This window comes from Callorhinus ursinus, unplaced genomic scaffold, assembly GCF_003265705.2.
Source record: "Callorhinus ursinus isolate GAN/ISIS: 27379988/994484 unplaced genomic scaffold, GSC_fseal_2.0 scaffold24, whole genome shotgun sequence".
Lineage (NCBI taxonomy): Eukaryota > Metazoa > Chordata > Mammalia > Carnivora > Otariidae > Callorhinus > Callorhinus ursinus.
In genome coordinates this window covers 22,145,494-22,160,442 of record NW_027397086.1, presented here as the reverse complement: position 1 = coordinate 22,160,442, position 14,949 = coordinate 22,145,494, and the positions used below count along the sequence as shown (strand labels likewise).

Here is a 14,949-nt window from a genome sequence, read left to right as displayed (position 1 = left end):
AGATACATGACCGATGATGTGTGCCACCGTCTTGGATGGAGGTGACCGATTGTAAGACTGACATGCTGTTTCTTTTTAGGATGATTGAAAATAAATGTTGGGCTGGTTGCTTCTTAGAAAGATAAAGTGCTAGTTAGTTGTTGAAATGCAGGAGGAGGCAATGCTTTTCCAGTGGGTAGGATGGGTTACAAACCCTGAATGCCACGGAGCCTGACGTCTCGGCTTTGTCGTCAGATGCATGCACTGACATAAAGCTTGTGTAGTTCTTGTCAGTTTAAGAAGTAGTCATTCCCCAGCATCTATCCTGCTTTCTGACACCCAGTAGAGTCTCTGCAGACCCCTGTGAATAAATGGATACTCCCTGGGCTAGGCAGTGTGCTGGGGACCTGGTGGGGGATATCAAGGGGGTATAAAGATGAAGAGGCCATGGCCCGTGAGCTAAGGGAGCTTAGGGGCTAGGGGAATTACAAACAAAGCAAGCACACAAATGAGGCAAAATAAGGCACTTTAACTTTGTCCAAAAATTTATCAGTAAAATACTATGAAGTTTCAAAGAAGGGAACTGTTACTTCTTCCACTGTGGAAGAATTGGGAAGGTTTTACGGAGTGGGGAGCATTTGAGTCAGGTCTTAAAGTCGGAAGACAGGACTTGAATAGTTTAGACAGGACGTACAACATGGTGGAAGGGATGAGAGCATAAGCCTGTGGAACGGAGCCTGAGGCTCGTGGGGGCCCAGCTGGTGGGTCCAGTCTCACTAATCTTTTAAGTTATAATGTAAAAGAATAGTGGAAGATAAAGTTCGAAGACTTGAGTAGAGACTATATTTGGAGTCTGTGAATGCGGAATTAAGACTTTGTAATTTACCTTACCGGCAAAAGGAAGACTCTGGAATGAGTAGTCATCATAATTGCTGACATTTAGTGAGACTTACTATGTGTCAGGCAGTGCGCTAAGTGCCTTCAAGTATTATCTCATTTTATTCTTAAGTCAGCTTTATGAGGTACGCTCCCACTACTGTCTCCACTTTGTGGATAAGAAAATTGAGGAGGTTTATGTAACTTGCCCAGGCCACGCAGTTTATGAGCAATGGCTGGGATTTGAACCCAGGCCGTCTGACGCCATAGCTCATGCTCTTGAGTTGGAAAAAAAGATGGGAGAAACCAATTAGAAGGCAGTCATAGGTGATCCAAGGAGTTAGGATGGAACTTTGGGAATGGTTAAAGGAAGCAGGATCTTCATGATTTGGAAAAACTGACTTTATTGTAGGGGCTGAGGGATGAGAAACAAAGTAGAGGACAAATGACACCTAGCTGTTCGATCTGGTTGACTGAGGATGGTGGTGTCCTTTGTAGAAGCAAGGAGATGAGGAAGAGCGTCTGTTTTGGAGGGGAAAAAAAAAACCGATGGTTTTGTTTAGGGCTGAGTTGAGTTGAGTTTAAGAAAGCTAAAGGACACCCAGAGGGAGATGTCCGGAGGTGATTAAAAAGTGCTGCTTTGGAGCTCAGGAGAACATTATATGTTTAAATGGTAAGCAGCAACCATTCCCAGATGAGTCATTTAGAAGGGAGTCTAGTTCTCTGGGGTACGGGTACAAATTAGAACGCCTTCCCACACCTTGTTTGGGAGATTTATTATTTTTTTAGACTAGTAATTATTATGAAATACTGGGAGCTCAGCATAACTAAATAACTTCTTTATAAGTTGCTCTGACATACAGCAAACATGGTGGTGTTTATCAGAAGGGGGGAGTGGCCCTTGGATCACATGACTTCTTTGAAACATACCTGTACGTTGCCTTCACATTTACAAACACGGAGACGTGACAGCACATTGCAAGGAGCTCAACTGCTTTGAAACTTGCCTTCCCCTCCTGAGTGTTCACCATGAATGCAGAGTTGAGATTTAAAAAGAAATCCCTTTTTATTTTTTTAAAGATTTTATTTATTTATTTGACAGAGAGAGACACAGCGAGAAAGAGAGCACAAGCAGGGGGAGTGGGAGAGGGAGAAGCAGGCTTCCTGCTGAGCAGGGAGCCCGATGTGGGGCTCCATCCCAGGACCCCGGGATCATGACCTGAGCCGAAGGCAGATGCTTAATGACTGAGCCACCCGGGCGCCCCAAGAAATCCCTTTTTAAATGCAAAATTTCTCTAATGCCTTTTTTGGGAGGAATAAGTTAAGGGACTATTTGATAGGCACTCCTCACCAACTTGGCAGAAAACTTGCATTCCCTGGTATTTCATCTTTTCTCTTTGGATGCCCTTTTCCGATTATATGTGCTTCTAGGGAAGGGAAAACGAGAGTCTACTATGACCTGTTCCCGCTGCCATGTCTCTCAATCCAAAAAGGCTATTGATATTTTCCCTCCTTGAGCCTCCCTTCCCTTTCAAGTAGGCACGACCACTCTTGTCATTTTTGTTGCTGTTTTTGGTTTGGGTAAGCACCATCCTTGGGAAGTAACAAAATGACTTTGAACAGCTTCGAAGTGGGATTGCTGGAAAAGGGCTGGGAGAAAAATGTATGTAATTGTTAATCCTGTCGTTTTTCTCTCTCCTTTATTTTTCTTCTCCATCAAGCTTGGATCGCCATATGCAAACCCACCATGGACACCATAAACCATTCCGGTGCAAACTCTGCTCCTTCAAGTCCTCCTATAACAGCCGGCTGAAAACACATATACTCAAGGCTCACGCTGGTGAGTTGGCCTTCCCGATGCATGAGTCCTCTGGATTTGAAATCCTATGGTCCCTGAGCGAAATTCAAAGTCTCTTATCCCGCACATGAGAAGAAGTTATTCTTGACATGATTGCATGTTCATTTCTATTTTAATCTAATGAAGAAACATAAAGAAAAATTATAGAATCTCCTGAAGCCAAAATACCAAGCCCCTGTCATGCACGTCATAGTTGATTATGTGCTATTAACAGGCTTGTTTTTTCGAGAAATTTCTAAATTATCCAGCCTTTCTTTTCTTTTCTTTTCTTTTTAAGATCTTATTTAGCTATTTGAGAGATAAAGAGAAAGCATGAGCAGGGGGAGGGGCAGCGGGAGAGGGAGAAGCAGACTCCCTTGCTGAGCACGGAGCCCAATGCAGGGCTTGATCCCAGGACCCTGGGATCATGGCCTGAGCCAAAGGCAGACGCTTAACCGACTGAGCCACCCAGGCGCCCCGACCCAGCCTTTCTAATGGAAATGCATGAATTGTTAGCATCTACTGAAGATAATTCCTAACTAAAATAAAAGTGCAGTCTTGGGGAAGTTCAAAGGGACAGAGTCCTCAAGACACGCAAGATTTCTCATGAGATACCCTTAAATACGTTTCCTTACAGCAGATAAGAAATGACTTTGGGTCATGAGTGTCCAGGAGCTGTGCTGGTCTCTGTAACTCTTTTTCCATCTCCTCGTGCTTCCGTCCTGAGCATCCCTCACCTACCACCCTGTGCCCCAAGCATGTTATATTCATCACACTAGTTAATCCTCATGACAGTGCTAAAGGGTAGGTGCTGTCCCCCTCAATGTCAGAGGAGGATACAAAAAAAAGTGCCCTGTTCAAGGCCACATAACCCACTCACTAAGAATTTGACTCCAGAACGAAAGCCTGCATCCTTATCGCTGACAAGATGCTGCTGGTCTCTCTTTTTCGCATTTGATGGAGGATGCTCGCAGGTAGCACATCAGAGCTCAGCCAAGAGAGGAAAAAGGTCTGATGCAGAGAAGGCGGTGGAGAGGGACCGGGGGGCCTCTCCATGGTGTTCTCAGCCACACTCAGAAGCCCAACTCCACAGCACCCAGTGGCCCGCTCAGAGGTTTTGACCACCTTTCCTGATGATGGGTCCCGTCGAACTGGCTTCATGGAGCAAAACTCCTGAAGCCATCCAGCTGCCCCAAGGCCCACTGGGCTGTGGATGGGGATGGGACAGGGAGACTGGCTATAGGGACTTCTGTTTGTCTGTTAGTATTTTTATATTTTCAGGAAAAGTCTACTAAAGGCTATGGAGTAAGAGGCTTCAGGGTTCAGACCGCTATTTTGTAACGTGTGTGCATATTGTAAATTCTTCAGCTGGGACACCCTCCGTCTTTCTCACAGGTCTCCGCCTTGGCAAAAGCACTGTAAGCAGTGGGAGTTGGGTAAATGATTTGGCCTGTGGGAAGGACTTTAAGAAAGTACCAGAGGCTGCCCGCGGACTCCAGGGCACTGAGCTGACCACACACGCGGGCCTTCTGTTCTCACTGGTGCTCGCTGGTTGGCAAGAAGGAAGCATCCAGGAAGAGAGGGGGGAGCGGTATAATTTGTTTCTCTGCACACCTGGGAACCTTGGTGTCCGCGTCTTGGCTTGGAGAAAGCCAATACATTTTCCAAAACGCCTGGCTCATCTTGTCGATGCTAGATGGATTGTTTTATTTTAAAGGGTAAAAGTCACATAGACAAATCAAATAATCTGGATTTGAATTCTCTCTCAGGCTGTGCTCCTTGCCACTACCCAACCAGGTTCATGCAGCCAGGCTTGCATTAAAGAATTTAAAAATGGAATAAGGAGGGCATTGGTATTCTATACAATGATTAATATGTGTTGACACATTTCCACGTTATGTGGTAAATAATATTCTATATATCCATATTTATTATAGTAATAGATACCACTGTTGACAACCGGGCATCATCCGGACTCCCAGATGACAGCTGGGGACTGACTGAGGTTCTTGTTCGGGTCCTCTGACTTTGAACTTCTCTTCCACCTTGGGCTGTAGTTTGTTGCGTCACTCAAGGTTCTCTTCAAGACTTTCGTGGCAGTTCATGCTCTGGGAGTCATCAGTGGTAAAGCGGAGGCTCAGTGCAGAATCTGGGGTGCTGCGCTCACCTCACACGTGAAGACCTTTAGTCATTTTCAAGGTGGCTGGGAATGACCCATCTCAGCTGGGTCAAAGCAAGGGCAGAGGTTTACTTTCTCATTCCTGCTCTGCAGCTCTTTCCACAGTTCCTCCTCCCTGGCCCACGAAACTTTCCTTGCTCAAGGTCCTTTCTGCTCCCCTTTTCCCCTCCACTTCCTTCTCTTTCCTCTCCTCTGGTTTTAAAATTTCACCTTAAAAAGAAATGTTAAAAACAAACAAACAAACAAAAAAACTCCTGCTCATGAGAGAAAATTTGGAAATGAAAGAATAAGAGTCAGTCGCCCCATAATCTTATTCTCTAAAGACCACTGTTGTTAACATTTGATCACACTTCCTTTCAACCATTGCCTCTATGATTATTTTTAACAGTTGTGATTATAATTTAATCTAAAACATATTGTACCTTTCTCTTTGTTTTTCTGAGTATCACTGTTTTCTTTTCTGTTATTTTTTTATATTACTACAAACCCTTCAAGAATTTATTTTAATGAATGATCATTCATCAAGAAGCTGTGTCCACATTTACTTAATCATTTCCTAATGGCTGGAAACCCTGTGTGTTAAAGGATATTTTCTTTTTAAAGATTTTACTTATTTATTTGACAGAGAGACAGCGAGAGAGGGAACACAAGCAGGGGGCGTGGGAGAGGGAGAAGCAGGCTTCCCGCCGAGCAGGGAGCCCCATGCGGGGCTTGATCCCAGGACCCCGGGATCATGACCTGAGCCGAAGGCAGACGCTTAACGACTGAGCCACCCAGGCGCCCAAAGGATATTTTCTTAATATCAACTCTGAGCAGTACAGATATTGAGCTGCAAGCATGAGCATTCAAAGCCTAATGTTAGAAAAAGCAAAGCAAAATTGCTTTCTGAGTCGATCAAGCCAGTGTTTGTCCAACAACATAAGCATGCCCATTTCACAGCCTGGCCTTTTAAAATGCACTTAATTTAAAAGCTGACTTCGGGTGAAGGTGAACCATAGTCTCATTTGGTTACTGTTTCTGTGGTATAAAAATAATTAAAATAAAAGTGCCTACTTTTACTGAAATGTCCTGTTTATCAAAGAATATTGGAGATACACACATGTGCTTATACATATACAACTCTCTCTTAGTTAAAAAAAATGACTTATTTTTACCCATTTCTGCACTATTGATTAGGTAGGGACATGGAGTTTTATGCTGAGGTTTGTGAACTGGTCAAAAACAACAAACAAACCAGGATGTGTGGAACCGAGGAGGTATATAGTCAGCAAAGAAGTGAAGAACGAAAATAGCACCGCAGAGTTTGCACTTAGTTACCCTGGGCTTGGGAAGCCACTGATAGGCCCTTGGAATAAGAATTAAGTATCTTATATTCTGCAGATGATAAAAAGCGTCCTTGAATGGAAGCTGACATGGTCATTTCTAGTGGAGAGAGAGAGAGAATGAGAGACTGGGAAACCTTTCAGAAGGAGGGATCGTAGACATTTGGTTTCCCTCCCTGCTGGGGAGTCAATCCATGGGCTCGTCCCTGTAAGTAGAGCATGAAACGACAAGGGACCAGGTCACTTGATTACGGAGCTCATCGAAGAGTTTCAATCCCAGAGGAGCACTGTGGTTGTGGGAAGGGGCGGGTAGTTGGTCTGTGAGGATTCTTAGACCATGAAGCTTCAGAGACGCTTCCCTCGCTTGAATTAACTATGCCGTTCTGTTTTCTACCCCACCTTCTCCCCTTCCCTTTTTCCTTTTCTACCCCTTACCGCCATCTTTTTCCAGGTGAACATGCCTACAAGTGTTCTTGGTGCTCCTTTTCCACCATGACAATCAGCCAGTTGAAGGAACACTCCCTCAAGGTCCACGGAAAAGCCCTGACCCTCCCCAGGCCACGGATTGTCAGTCTGCTGTCCTCACACGCTCACCACTCCTCCCAGAAAGCCACCCCAGCCGAAGAAGTGGAAGACTCTAATGGTAATAAGGGACTTCCGAGTGCGAGCTAACCACCCAGTGCGGGCGCGGGGGGAGCGGACGCGACACTGGGATTAATTGCCAGTCATTCTTTCTGGAGGAAAATCTAATACAAAACCATGACGGTTCAAGTGAAGGAAGAAATGTGGGAAGGTTGAAACAGTATAGAAATTGGAGCGGGAAGGTGAGGTGCCCTTGGTGAGTGCCTGGTGCCGTGGCCAAAACGTCAGTCTGGACTCGTGTGAGCATTGCTTGTGGAAAGAGCACTCCGTGTGCATGGACTAGTGTTGGAGTCTTTTGTGTGGTTGTGAGCAAGAAAGTGGATGTGATACCAGGCAGATTTATTTCTTTGTTTACTTAATTACTTATTTATAGCCTGTGTTGTTCTGAAAAACAAAACAAAACAAAAAACCCGAAAAACAGAAAGACCTGTGCCGTGAAGAGTTTGGGGGGCCACCCTATGCTACACAGAATTCACAGGAGGAGAGGGAAGGGGGGGATGGGTGCAGGAATTCTGTCTGATTCTGTCGCAATTTAGGGGTCGTGTCGTGATTTCTGATAGCCAAAGGTGGTTGAGGAAGCGGCAGCTGGGAAGAGGGTTTAACTGCCAAGGTTTGGAGCTTCAGAAATACAGAAAGCCATGGAGGGGTCTCCTCGCTGACAGTGTACCCAAAGCTGTGGGGTTGGCGGGAGGTTGCAGGTGTGACTCAGTGAGCCAGAGGACAGCTTGTTGTTTCGACCAGACCAAGAAGCAGAAGTGTTTTGACTGCTCAGCTCACCTCAGGGGGTATTGCAGAATCACGTGCTCAGGACAGGAGGAAGTGTGCGGATTCTCGGGAACCGCCCTTCCCTGCCCCTCCAGTAACCCGACATCTCCTACCAGCTCGAGTTCTTCCCAGCCAGGGAGCGCACTGTTCCCAAGGTCTACTGTTCTGTTCTCAGGAGCACCTTAGTGGACTGGAAGGAAAGTTCGTGGGCTCTTGGCAACAGATGATTGGCTTTTAGTCTGACTTCTCTCAGTGCCAGTTGTATGTTCCTGGGCAGTCGTGGCTTCCACACTCACGTAGAGTTGGATAACGATACTATCTCCCTGACTATCTTGAGAGAGCAAGGAGAAAAGGCGCACATGTTAAATGCCCGGCATAACATCTGACACATGGTGTGTATTGAATGAATGGTCGTTTTATTGCTGTGATTCTCATCCTTTGCAGTTTTGGCCTTGGGGGCCATTGATAACAAGTGTGAATTTGGGGTTATTTTTAATGCAAGGTTTAAAAAGAGAGCCTCTTCAGGTAACCTGAAGATCTGACAGCTCAGCATGTCAACATTATGAGATTATCCAGAGACTAAATGAGGAATCTTCCTTCATGAGGTCTGCAAAGAGACAGCTGTGGGAGGAGAAGAGAAGCCGCGTCCCCAGGCTAAAGCTGCCTTTACTGAGTTAGGGAACTTTGTGGCCTCGCCTTTCCCCCCACCAAATGCTATGGTAAACCCCCGGGCTCCTTACCGGTATTCCTGTCTTAAAGGACTTTGGCTTAACAAGGAAGGCTTGTTCTTTCGGCTGTGGCTTGTAACGAAGTGAATCTCCTCAACTGTTGTGTAGGAGGAGGCTGGGTGCGTGTAGTTGTTTTCTCAAAAGACTTCGAGTCTTGGAGCTGGGGGGGGCGGGCCGGGAGCCTATGCAGAAGAGATGCTGTTCATTGGGAAAGATGGGTATAGCGCAACAAAGGGCAAAATGTCATTTGATGTGAACTGTAACATCTTAATTCACATGATTTTTAATCAATTGCTTTCTTTTGAAATGGGAGCTACATCTGCAGAGCCCTTTGGGTGAAACTGATATATCCAACACCATTTCCAACAAGGGCTTTTCCTGGGACGTTTCTCTCAATGTCATGCCTTTTTTTTTTTTTCCCCTTTGCCCTCCTCCCTTGAAATGTGGGCTGAGTCACAGGGCAGGGGACTCCTACCGACCACTCACTTGACCTGAGTCCATACTCTGCCAAGAGCTGTGCTCTGCACAGAAGAATCATAAATGAATACAGTATCCTCCGACAGCTTAAAACCAAATATTTAGAAGATGCTGTCACCATGGGTTTGAACCAACCATAACCCTAAGCCTGAGGTCTAACCTTTTCAGGGGTGATTTCAGAGCCTTGGAAGTGAGACGAGGGTTGGGACCTTGGGGTGGGTGGTCATGGAAAGACGATAGTAGGATGTTAACTCTGCCAAACGCAGTCTGTCTTTAGTCAACCACGGAAGATAATTTGCAATATATAAGTGTTTTCTTTTCCTTTCTGTAGAAAGAACACAGGAACTGCGAAAGCCCTGGGTGACAACTATTTAGTGAAGCTCACATAGAAGTCCTTGGACTTGTGCTGTTTTTAATGTATATAAATAACCTTTATCAGTGGGTCAGCAGTGATTGGTTTAATTTGATGGGAAAAAATAACTTGATTAGAAGGTGGGTGAACAGAAAGAAGGCCTCAAATGGGCTGTTCTCATGAATGAATAATCCCGTGGACAGAATCTTGGTTTATTCATTCAATAAATGTTGTCTCAAGTCCTTACCGTAGGTCTCGCTTCGTTTTGGATGCCCAAGAATGACTGAAGGGGTTGAAACTGGGAGGACTATTTGCTAGGGAGCTGAGTGGTGGATTCCTAGAAAAGACTAAGTCTGGGGGATGAAGAAACAGCTGTGGGGCTAGACAGTAGCCTGTAAATCATGCCTTGAATGGTGTTTGAAACATGCATGTGAAATCCAATTGCACATTTTAATAGGGAGAAGCTCTGGGGCTGTTGGCTCTCAGTTCGGGTTTCCCACACTGCAGATGCCAGGACACTGGGAACACAAGCACCAAAAATGTGTTGCAGGCCTGGGGGGAGTAGAGAAGCCATAAAACCAGGGAAATCACCAGTGTGCCCTTGGCTTTCCGATTCCCTAGCGAGGGATGGGAATAAAACGAGTTGATATGCTCACTGCTGGGTGCCGTGGTCAAATGCTTGCAGTCTTGAGAGCGAGCCAGTCTTCTCTGGCAGGAGGAAATGGGCTGAAAAAGAAGGTTCTTCCAAAGCTGCTCTCTCTCCCAACCCAGAGGGAAGCACTGCTGGGGGGGGGGGGGGGGGGGGGGGGGGAGAAGAGCCAGGAAGGCAGAAATGAGAAGGTGGAGGGGCGATTTGCCCCCAGCTGCCCGGCCATGCACCTGTTCCGCTCCTGGGCTCTGGGCTGTCCAACTTGACAGGTCTCACCAACACATGAATCCTTTCTAGATTCTCTGTGATCGGTTGTTGGACGGAAGAGCGACGGCTGCGTGCCGGTGGTTCTGTATGTAGGATAATGGGAAACGACACGTAATTGCTATTCTAAACAATGCATTAAGGGGAAATCATCAGGTTGTCAACAAAAGGAAGTGCTCTGCTGTGTTTGTGTTTACTGGGTTCGTTCTCCTGCCATAGAAAATGTAGGACTGCATTTTATCACGCTTTTTTCCCAGTCTCTGCTTTCAGGACAGAAAAATACATGGACACACACTTCTATAACATAACAAAGGAACTAGAATAGCCTGGTTTAGTTAGGAGATTTGGTGAGGTCTCAGAAGCTACATGATCCACGGGCGGGTGGCCATGTCATTGAAAATTGAGCTATATCCTTTCTACAAAGTCGGGCCAATGGTGACATTTCATTATTTTCCTCCCTTGAATGTCCCCCAAAGAACAGGTTATTTTCTTTCTTCTGTCTACCCAGTTATGCTGCATGGAATTGCCTGCTTTTAGGAAATAGCTACTGTGTTGTGTTTAAAGCAAAAATGAGACACTAAGACCAGGGACAAAATAAATAAGGTGAATGAGGATAACATAGTTCTACAGTCTATGCCCTAATGGCAGCCTAGGGAGAACGCCGTGAACTTCTGGTCGTGATACCTTTCTCTCTTTACAGTATAGGTCTTGATACAGCCCATGCAATGGAGAAGTCTTTGCTGTTACGAATTAGAAAAACGTTGTGAGGAGCTTTGTGATTTTTTTTTTTTCTGTTAGAATTTTTCAGTTGGTTTTTCTGTTCTAAACTTGAGAATAATGCTTGATAAGCACTATTTTTATCCAGATGCCTCTCACTAAAGAACTATTGGCACTTCTTGTCATAGCCAAGTCCTGTGCATTGCGTGCGGAGTTTACCATTGGGTCACGCTCTCCCCATTCCAGAGTGGCCTCGCTAGCAAATACTGATGTGTGCTACCATCTCTGTGCTTGCTATCCCTCCGAACCTCCCAGCATCTAACTTCTGCTTTTCCACTCCCATGCCTTTGAATAGGCTCTCCTGGGAGCTTGGAAGGATTTCCTCCCTGTCTGCTTCTGTCTGTGAGCCTCTGACTTTCACTTTCTGTGAAGACTGACTTTTACTGGCCCAACCCTCTACTCTGGTAACTCTTCTATTCATGATCTTCTCAGGGCTCTCTTTGTACTTGCCGATATGCTGCTGGTTCTGTCCCCTAATTTTCTGATGGGAGCAGTTAGGTGTAGGTACATATTAAATACTAACTTCTTTTGAATGACCAGTGATTTCTTGGAGACATCACAATTTTCAATCCAGTTAATTGTGTTGAGTCTCTTATGTCTAACTAACTCCACAGAACCAAATTAAGAGGGCACATTTCTTTCATTTCCATTTAAGACTAAAGTTCAAAAGGCAAACATTCTAAAGATGGAACCTCAGGGACTGCTGTAACAGAAATTTTCTGATACGTTCTGCAAGAAGAAGAGATCTACCTTGATGAAGTGTCTTAAACATTATCATTGTTCCCCGCATAACAAGACCTTCTGTAGAGATGGGAAACCGAAGGTTGAAACAGAGCATAAGCCTTTCCACCCCTCAGAAGGAGACTGAGTGTGGTAGAGCTGGAGAGGTGTCGCATTACTGAAGTGGTCACTTGTTTGCAGAGCCAAGTGTACACGATCATTGACCCCGGAGTGGGCTAGCTTGTTCTCCATCTCTCTATGGTATTCGGTCGCCGAGTATTCGGTGAAATACAAATTCAAAGAAGCTCTAGAATGAAACTGACCAACAAAACTCATGGATTAATAACATTGTCTATTCTACCACAAAATTTGACCCACCAGGATTTTAACATAATATATTCATTAGAAGAGATTCTTTTTATGAGACTTATACCAGTCCATTTCTACACAAATCAGGGATCGGCCAACTTTTTCTGGAAAGGGCCAGATAGAAAATAATTTCCAGCTTTGTGACCCATACCATCTCTGTTACAGCTACTCAGTTGTGCCATTGTAATGTGAAAGCAGCCATAAACACTATGGAAATAAATGGACATGGAGGTGTTCCAATAAAACTTTATATACAAAAACAGAGAAGGCCAGATTTGGCTCATGGGCAGTGTGTCACTGACCTCTGCCCTAGATAATTGGGGGTGGAGGGCGGGGATTACAGCCATACCCATGAAATTAATCCCGTCTTTAACAAATGTCATTATCAACCTTTATATTTAACACGGAATACTCCTAGATGCCACTTGCAATGTAACTTGACCTAAATATATTCTTTATTTCATATATGAAATGTAGGGCATTAGATAGAATTTTTAAAATATTAGCACGTACATTACATTTAAGCTTAAGAGAAAATCTTCTCTAAGGATTATGTTGAGTCTAGCGCCAAACGATCAACTCATTTAACCTTGACTGCGACAATACTTGAGACTTAAAAATTAAGATCTGAGATGCCTCCTTTTCAAAGAGAAGCTTTTCAGATTTCTAAATAGGTCAGACATAAAATTCAACCTTTAAGAGGATCCAATTAGTTGCTAGGGCATCAGACCTTCCACACAGGTTCCAATTGCAATCAGATTTCTCTTGAGGTGAAGGAAAGAAGAGGTGGTTTCTTTAAAAATGACAATAATGAAGTGGAGATTCTAGAGTGAATAATTGCGACGTACAAAGACTTACATCGTTTCTAGCACATGGGATACAAGGCGTCATTTTAATGGCTTGACCGTAATTTTTCATAGGTTCTGCTGGTCACAGAAATTATCTGACCAGAGAATACTAACCTTCCCTTTTTGACCTCAGAACTTCTACATGAAAATGTGATCTAGAGTTTATTTTAATGCTTATTATGAAGAACGGCATTTCCACCAGGAAGATTTAGAGGTTTGTGGTGCCAGCGATGCCGTGGTACAGTGATTCTGGATCTTCCATCATATGCCCAGCGGTTTTCAGACATTAAGCTCTTAGGACTTGGCATCCATGGCAAACACAAAACCCCCAGAATCACCACCACTCCGAAGTCACGTATCACATGATAGACCCTTCCCAAAGAACACACCTGCCTGAGATTTCTGTGACTTTTTGAATTAGCCACAGTTTCATGTGCCAAGGATTAAAAAACATTTCAAGTGTAAGCTTTCCGTGTCCTGGGAACTTAGTCAACTAACCCATCTCCCTCTTCTCATGCCAAGAAAAACATTTGTTCATCAGAAAAATAAGCATATACTGCCGAACTCACTCAGAGCTAGTTCCTAGCAACACTGGAGGTTTGCTTCCTAACTCCACGTCTGATTTTTGCATCTTTTGGTGGGTGGCTTAGATGTTAAGCCTTAAGTCTCCTAGAACCTATGGTGTGGAAAGTAACTGAAAGAAAGAAGAAATCTATTTTATTCTTTGGCAGAAAATATTTTCTGTTATTGGTCAAATCATCTAAAACAACTCCTCTCAGTTCTTTTTGGAAATAAAGAATTTTCCTGGTCTTCTCATTGCCCTCATCAAATTTTGTTTCTCTGGAACTGGAGCTAGATATTTTAGCCCAGTTATATTTGATATAAAATCCTCTTCTTGAGACACATGATTCTATAGGTCCTCTCCTCGCTTTCAAGTATCGTTCTGCTCTAGAGGATTTTATGCAAGCAGAAGGAAGAGTATCGTGTCTTGGGGGGACCGGCTTGAGTGAGCCATGATTCAGAGATAGAGATCCTGGGACAGTCTTATTGGATCCAGCAGAGGGTATGTCCTAAGCAAGTATGAAAAAGATTTTTTTTTTCAGGTGCAGAGATAGGAAGAAGATGCTAGAAATAATATTTTGCAAACCACTATTATTTATTTTTAGAAATAAATTATATGAGTTTTGATGATACATACCAGGAAAGCACGTCCAAATAATACACACCTTTCCCTGTTAACTCATTCATCATCCTAAATAAGGTCCTATGGAAAAATCTCGGTTGTGGTGGTTAAATAAAAAATGGACACGAGAGGTTCAAGTAGTAGGGTCTGCTTGCTTTTTGCTGGATTCACTCCATTGCAGTCTGTGCCCAGGACGGGATGAGTTCCTGCCACAGGGGCTCTTCACTTTGCAAGCAGTTTTAGAGCCATCAGCTCGACCCAAAGGAGGTGTTTGGCTGCGAGTACAGAGCCCAGCTAAGGTTTTATTTACCAGTACACTACTCTTCGAGAAGTCATTCCAGGGCTAGGTTCTTCAGCTTCCTCAGGGACACAGAATATTCTTAGATGACTCATGCAAGCCACCCTCCTTATGTCATCTTTTATTTTAATGCACTGTGAGCCCTCCACCAAAGCGGCAGTGATAGCCAGTCGAGCAACAGGGCCTTCTAAAGAACCCTTAATCTAGTCCTTGGCTTTTTAGCCTTGCTAGCTATTTTTTTTCCTCCTTGACCAGTTTGAAAGTCATCCATTCTAGTTTTGCTATAAAGGGTTCTACCTGTCTCTTTTTTAATTCCGAAGCGATAAAGTTCATCATTATTTTTATTTTTTAAATCCTGCTGATTGCCTTAAATTTGTCATCTGGTTTAATATGTCTATGAATCAGTAGTACAAATTATTAGTTTCATTTTATAGAGCAGGAGACTAATACCCCGAGGAGTGACCTGATGCATCTAAGAGTCACAAAACGTGTGTGTGTGTGTGTGTGTGTGTGGTGGAGCTTGTCTGAGTCCGAAGCTTGTGCCCTTAACCTTTGTGTCATCTGATGGCATTCTTGTAGCAGAATGCACATCCATACATGATCCCGAGTGGCTAAGGGACAATCCTCCTCTTCCATGTTTGGGGGTCCTGGAGTCTTCCAAAGGAAACTAAAGTCAAGTTTTTA

The 14,949-nt window shown here is 44.2% G+C and overlaps 1 protein-coding gene across 12 annotated transcripts in view; it reads left to right on the top strand.

Annotated features, from left to right (window-relative positions):
* The window catches only part of ZNF462 (zinc finger protein 462), a 135,907-nt gene that overhangs the window by 65,761 nt on the left and 55,197 nt on the right, over positions 1-14,949 (top strand). For 11 of the 12 annotated variants that reach the window (XR_012373524.1, XR_012373525.1, XM_073876605.1 and 8 more), the window contains exons 6-7: positions 2,577-2,695; positions 6,645-6,836. Coding sequence is in view for 9 of the 12 variants with exons in the window: in XM_073876605.1 (XP_073732706.1) it covers positions 2,577-2,695; positions 6,645-6,836 (311 nt within the window). In the remaining 3 variants the exon portion in view is untranslated. Of the gene's footprint in view, positions 1-2,576; positions 2,696-6,644; positions 6,837-14,949 lie in introns of those variants that run through there. The other variant, XR_012373526.1, reaches the window with a different exon arrangement.